The sequence below is a fragment of the Amaranthus tricolor genome, chromosome 13, assembly GCF_026212465.1.
Source record: "Amaranthus tricolor cultivar Red isolate AtriRed21 chromosome 13, ASM2621246v1, whole genome shotgun sequence".
Lineage (NCBI taxonomy): Eukaryota > Viridiplantae > Streptophyta > Magnoliopsida > Caryophyllales > Amaranthaceae > Amaranthus > Amaranthus tricolor.
This window is the reverse complement of record NC_080059.1, coordinates 19,794,402-19,801,475: the sequence shown is the minus strand read 5'-3', so window position 1 is coordinate 19,801,475 and position 7,074 is coordinate 19,794,402. Positions and strand designations below refer to the sequence as shown.

General features: G+C 33.1%; 2 protein-coding genes across 2 annotated transcripts; one reads left to right on the top strand and one right to left on the bottom strand.

Annotated features, from left to right (window-relative positions):
* The first annotated feature begins 1,265 nt into the window (after positions 1-1,265).
* Positions 1,266-4,854, top strand: LOC130798980 (glutamyl-tRNA reductase 1, chloroplastic-like). Its single transcript, XM_057662069.1, has 3 exons — positions 1,266-1,628; positions 2,447-2,688; positions 3,245-4,854. Exons 1-3 carry the CDS (start codon positions 1,367-1,369, stop codon positions 4,370-4,372), a joined length of 1,632 nt encoding a protein of 543 aa, XP_057518052.1. The 5' UTR covers positions 1,266-1,366; the 3' UTR covers positions 4,373-4,854.
* A 592-nt stretch (positions 4,855-5,446) lies between these two features.
* On the bottom strand, positions 5,447-6,723 carry LOC130798979 (uncharacterized). Its single transcript, XM_057662068.1, has 2 exons — positions 6,491-6,723; positions 5,447-5,770 (listed from the first exon to the last, which is right to left on the bottom strand). The coding sequence occupies exons 1-2, from the start codon at positions 6,681-6,683 to the stop codon at positions 5,586-5,588; spliced, it is 378 nt and encodes a 125-aa protein (XP_057518051.1). The 5' UTR covers positions 6,684-6,723; the 3' UTR covers positions 5,447-5,585.
* Between the last annotated feature and the right edge of the window lie 351 nt (positions 6,724-7,074).

Below are 7,074 nucleotides of genomic sequence, written 5' to 3'. Positions count from 1 at the left end.
CTAATTAGTACGATCAATCTTATCATTATTAAGATCCTACTTAAAATTTGGATCGCTCGTCTATTTTTAAATTGAAGAGTCATAGAATTGTGGCTCAAAATCGTAATTTTAATAACATATGTATTGATCAAATTGAGTTGGTCTTTATGAGATGGACATCATATTTTTAGATATTTTATTCAATGATTTTATTTTTAATTCATTACTAACCATTATCTTTAATAACAATTTACGATATAAGGCATTTATCAAACATAACATTTTTAGATTAAAGAAAATAAAAACGAAAATTTATTAAAAATTATCTCTACAGTGACTAATTTAGTCAATTGTAATTACCGGTTTTGATTAACTAAAAATATTTCATATGATTGGAATATTCCTAGTTTTTTCTTTTATAAAACATAATTTGAATTTTATTTGATGTGACTTCAATAATATGATTTGAGCAAACATACCATCCTCGAAAGTTTCAGTGGGAAAAATTTCTGATCCCGATTTACTTTATTTTGTTGAATTTGCATTATCTTGTAAATGGGCCATTTATAAGTAAATGTGGAAATTTGGTAAAAAAAACGTAGAAAAATTTTAATTGCATAGATAATATTAAAAAATTTAAAATATATAGATGATATTTAATGAAAGTAATAAAATTTATTTCTAAATATGTGGCAAAAAGAGCAAGAAAAGCATTAAATTAAAAAAATAACAATAATTAAATGGGATGGAACACCTTTTACTTTAATATACTTTCTACCGTTTTTATTAACTTGCACTATTTGCTTTTTACGCCTTCTAATATTCGAATTCAATTATTAACATTTCTAATTACACATATAAAAAATTATGGAAACTAAAAATTAATAAACGTTTAATCGAGGCGATTGAAGTAATTTCATATGACTATGATTTAAGTTATAATTGCCGATAATATAAAAGTCGATGTACTTAATGAATAGTATCGAAATAACCGGAGAAGTAAAGTAAACAACCCATAAAGAAATTGTCAATTGCCTTGCACATTTAGTTTGACAATTGACAATTGACAATTGACAAATTATTTAGATTAGTTTGAATTAATACAAACAATTTTAGTCACATTGAATCATTATGCCAAGCACACTCCCTTAGAAACTTCATATTCAAACCAAACCAAAACAAAATAAAAATAATAATAATAATTTAATAATATTCCCTCCAAAGTTGACTTTGTTAAGGTTAGGTATTTATACGGCCCACATCAACAAATTAACCAAAAACCATCAATAAAATTTCTCCATCCTCATTCTTATTCCTTAATTTAAGAAAACATAAATCTCTCTCTTAGGTTTCCAACTTCAAATTCAAGCTTTCTTGAAGGTCTTCAATGGCGGTATCCAGTAGTTTATCGACATCCTACGCTTTCAATACTCTCATTCGTGGTGGTTCCACCACCTCTTCCTCATCGATGTTTTGTTCTCCTTCTACGGTTAAATTTTTTGGGAAAAATTCCCGCCCTGGACATTTTAATCTTAAATTATCATCTGTGAACCCTAGGTGTGAGGTTTCTTCATTTGAATCTTCTGTGGATTCTATTAGGACTTCTAGCATTTCTGCTCTTGAATTACTCAAAACCTCTGCTGCTGATCGTATGTTTTTCTTCTTCGATTTCCATGTCTATTGATTTTTCCATGTTTGAGAATCTGTTTTAGTGTTGATCACGTTGATTTCAGCTTTAATTGTTGTTCAATGCCTATTCAGGCCTTTTTTTTAGTGATGTTTTTGACTTTTAGATTGTATTTTTTCAACTTCTGTTTTCTACATCTAGTCCATTCCATGTTGAATTCGAAATCTTCTCTTTTCCGCTTTATTCTTGCGTTAGATTACAATCACTTCGATTTTTACTTGACCACTTTGATTGATTTAGCAAATTATGAAAGAATTTTGAGAACTGGCATTATAAGAGATTAAGAGGGATCTTCCCCTTCCCAGATTTGCACATTTTGTAATTATGTTTCGAAGTATTATATTATTTGTGAAAATTATTTCTGAATTATACTTGATAAATGATAATGGCAATAGGCTTGATGCAAGTTTCTTCTGTTAATTCTTCCACAAAGGTACTTGGATTAATATTGAAATACACAGTGGGATGCCCCACCATCCCCATGAGCGTCTATTTGCTAGCATCCGACCTTATGTACCCCTTTTGTGCAAATTGTTCAAACGAGCCTCGTCAGAATTGGCTTTTAAGAATTTTTCTTAACACACTCTTAATGTCCAGCATTCATCAATCTCCCTTGCAGGCTGTACTAGCGTTTTCTCCCAATTTTTTATGAATCTATTTTATGTTTTTTGTGTAATTCTTTTATTGATTCTATTATCCATTAGATATATTCCTTATTTTTCTTTATGTTTGAGTGCTCTTCAATTACTGAATTTTGATTTTTTTTTTCTTATCATTCAGGGTACACAAAAGAGAGGAGTAGCATTGTTGCTATTGGTCTCAGTGTTCATACTTGTCCTGTAGAAATGCGAGAAAAGCTTGCCATCCCCGAAGCTGAATGGCCACGAGCTATTGAAGAACTATGCAAGTTGAATCATATTGAGGAGGCTGCTGTCCTTGGCACATGCAATAGGATGGAGATATATGTTGTTGCACTGTCTCAACATCGCGGAGTTAAGGAGGTCACTGAATGGATGTCCAAGGTATTTTCTAATAACATTTACTTACACTATGTGCTAAAAAACATCATTTGAAGCAAATAGCAATTCTTTCATCTTTATGGTTATGTTTTGGAAATTGCATTTCAATTTTGAATCATACTTTTGCCAAGCTGAAAAGTCTAATCAACTGCTAAACTTGTTAGATGATGTGTTGTCTTTGATAGTCCTTTTAGTTTTCGCTGCCAAACATCATCAACTTACGGTCATGTCATTATATCTGCAACTACATTTCAAGTGCACATAAGCTACTAGATCTTCTGTAATAAAGAATTTTAGTCATCATATAACTTTCTATACATCTCATTTGTATTTATGCTAATCAAGCCCATATAATAGCATGATGAGGATTCTGCTATGTAGTATTATGCACCTTGATCACTTTATTTATCTATTGATCTCTGTTTCTCTGCTTTTGTCATTTTTATATGTTGTTTAATCCTCTATCCATGAACCTTCTCTTAACAGTTTCCTTCAAAAATTTACGTGTTGCGAGATTGTCGAGCATATATTTCTAAGAATCTGACTTTCTTGTTCGCAGACTAGTGGAGTCCCAGTGTCGGATATCTGCCAGCACAGAGTTTTGCTATACAACAGCGAAGCTACTCAGCACCTCTTTGAAGTATCAGCAGGTCTAGACTCCTTGGTATTGGGAGAAGGTCAGATTCTTGCGCAAGTCAAACATGTTACTACAGTTGGGCAGGGAGTTGAAGGCTTTGGGAGGAGTATTAGTGGGTTGTTTAAGAAGGCTATCACCGTTGGCAAACGTGTGCGGACTGAGACAAGCATAGCTGCAGGTGCCGTTTCTGTGAGTTCAGCGGCTGTGGAGTTGGCCTTGATGAAACTTCCTGCAGCTTCCCATTCCAGTGCAAGAATGTTAGTGATTGGGGCTGGTAAAATGGGCAAGCTTGTGATTAAGCACTTAGCTTCGAAAGGGTGCAAAAAGATGATAGTAGTTAATCGGAGTGAGGAGAGAGTTGCTGCTATTCGTGAGGAATTGCCGGGCGTAGAAATCATTTACAAACCTCTCACTGAAATGCTTGCCTGTGCTGCTGAAGCTGATGTTATCTTCACTAGCACAGCCTCAGATAGTCCGCTATTTTTGAAAGAGGATGTACAGACTCTCCCCCTTGTAGGCTCAGAAGAGGGAGGTGTTAGGCATTTTGTTGACATTTCTGTTCCAAGGAATGTTGAGTCATGCGTCTCCGAGCTTGAAAACGTGAAAGTATACAATGTCGACGATCTCAAGGAAGTGGTAGCTGCTAATAAGGAGGACCGTTTAAGGAAAGCAATGGAAGCTCACACTATCATTGCTGAGGAAGTCAAAGATTTTCAATCTTGGAGGGATTCCCTGGAAACAGTCCCAACCATTAAAAAACTGAGAGAATATGCTGATCAACTAAGAGTCGTAGAGCTTGAAAAATGTTTGAAAAAGATTAATAATCTTTCGAAAAAAGAGAAGGCAGCGATTGAGGGCCTTAGTAAGGGGCTTATGAACAAGCTACTGCATGGTCCGATGCAGCACCTTCGTTGTGATGAGAGTGAAGGCAGATCACTGAGTCAGACTATTGAGAATATGCACGCATTGAATAGAATTTTTGGTCTGGAGACCGATGTCTCTGTAATGGAGCAGAAAGTTAGAGCTAAACTGGATCAAATCCAGAATTAATATATTATGCAGAAATTTCTTCAGTGTACTATATTCCCACATTCGATAATAAGGGGAGAGGTTCGTCAAGTTATCAGGAAAAATGTCAATACTAACCAGGAAGGAAACCCAAGGGTTTCATAATTCATTCAATTCATTGATTTTTTTGTTCCTTTAATTCTTTTTAACATTGAAATCGGATTTCATATAACCGTATACTCGTTAATTTATCCGGCTATTCAAGGATCCCAAGGATGAGATCTTTTTGGCTGTGTAGGATTTAGTAGACAGTTCAAGTGTGTATCTAGGTTTTGTAATTAATGTATACTGATTGTACTTGGTGGCTCTAGAATTGTTCCACCCTTAATGTATAGTGCAGAATTGTTCTTGGGATTGTTCAACATAGCAGATAGTTTTTTTGATAACTAAAAATAAATTTTACAAATTACGATCAATTGATTACTTCACATCATAAAGTACAGTAATATTTTTCATGGGCATTTGTTTTGCACATACAACTTTTACATTGTGAGCGCATGTCTCTGACTAATCTGCTCGACTATATGATGTTTACTCATCTTTCTATTTTGGTGATTGGTGAATGTCTTTTGTTTTTTGAGCTTACGCTTTAACCTTTTTCTTTGCGTAGACTTAGAGCTCAGGCTCTATACACCTTCTGTATAACCTTGTATTTTGTTCCAACTTGTCTAGTAGATGATACCGTTTCGTCTTGAAATGGGCTTATATAGCCTATTTTTCTAATTGATCACTTTAAGATTGTAATGATCAATTAGGTTATAACTGAACATTCTAAGACTTTAAGATTGTAATGATCACTTTAAGGTTATAAGTGAACATTCTAAGGTTATAAGTGATTACTTTAAGACTATAAAAAGTGATCACTTTAAGATTATAAAAAATGATCACTTAATCACTTTAAGATTATAAGTAATCACTTTAAGACGATAAATATACAATGAATCAGCTCTATATAAATAGTCTCACCATGAGAACATCTTATTGGTTAATTTGCGAATTTCTTTTTAGAAACTTGGTTTTTCATGGAATATTTTTCAATATGATCAAAATGAACTTTCATATAATTTAATCATAAATTAAATGATGAATTTATAACATAATATCTATCATCATAAAAATGAGCACTCAAAGAAATACAACTATTAGTGACAAACCTAAAAGTATTGGTCAAGTAAAAACAGTAATCTTTGAAGCCTTAGCTATCCAAAACGGTGATGGAAAACACATCATCTTCATTCCTGCATTGCTCATCGGAGTTATTCTCTTCTGGATTATCTGTTTCATCATTCACTCTTTCTGAAAGCTCGATTCCTGCTCTGGATGTATGTGTTGTTCCACCATTCTCGCGTCCATGCTTTACTGATAGCTCGCACTTTATTCCTGTTCATAATTATACTTAGATCAACTTTTTTTAAATGAAAAAGCTATGTTTTAAATGATATGTATTCCATATTATTAATCCGGAGTTGTGGATGTATTTGCTATCAACGCTTAATCCAAAACAATATCTTAATTAATTCAAATATAAGGTTGCATGCATCTGACTATTAAGAAAATATGTCAATAATAAATTTAAACTTCAAATTGAATTTTATTAGTCCCTTGACTAACGTGACAAGATCATCATTGTTTTAGCATTTTGTGATCTTGAGAGAATTGTTCTCAATATAAGGAGAGATTTATTATACTTGTGATTCTTGAATTCAATATAATAAACAACATTTGAAGAGGAGGTATTCAAGATACCTCATAAACACTTGTGTTTATCTTTTGCTTTGATTTTCAATTTGTTTTTCATTGTTGAACCTCTTTGAGGCTTTCGTTTTAATCTTGATGGCCATATTTGTCCAACATCAATCATCTCATTTTCTTTATAAAATCATTCCAAGGCATTACCATTGGGAGAGGTGGTATTAGGTGGTAATGAAAATTTGTAAACAAGAAAACTTTTTTGTGATCAAAGTTTCATCACTACGGGAATGACATGGAACTTTTGATGAAATTTTACGGTATTAATCATTCTCATAAACACTATTTAGTACCACTAACCAACGGACCGTTAATGCATGAAGAAAAAAAAAACATAAGAACAAAACTTACCAAAACATTTCCAAACCCAATAAACCAGAAAGATTAAGGCAACAATGGAAGTTGATAGAGCAATCTTGATTCCTAATGGTAATCTCAGCACCAGATAATTATTACCAGTTTGATTGCCTTCTTTTAGTGGCTGACTAAGAAGAGCAGTGTATCGCCCAGAAGCAAGAACTGATGTAGGAATAGGAGACACCATGATGATAAGCAATGCTGCTACTAATATAATTGAAGTAACATCATCTGCCATTTATTTTTGGGAAATGAAGAATAGAACATATGATATTTATAGTGTTGGCTGTGTATGTTGACTATATATATAAAGACTAAAGAGCATTGTTTTCCATGTGAGCCTCTAAACTTGAACTTCTGAACCTGAACCTCTGAGCCTGAACCTTTTACATTAGTTTCTTTCGTTGTTTTCCATGTGGATCTCTGAACCTGAACCTGAACCTGAAACATTAGTTTCTTAGCGTCTAGAGGATCATTTATTTTGAAAGAATGTTTACTCATTAGTCAACGGCTTAATTGTTAATTCGTGGGACATAATATTGTCCTCGGATGATTAGTGAAAGTTTTTTTTAATTAGT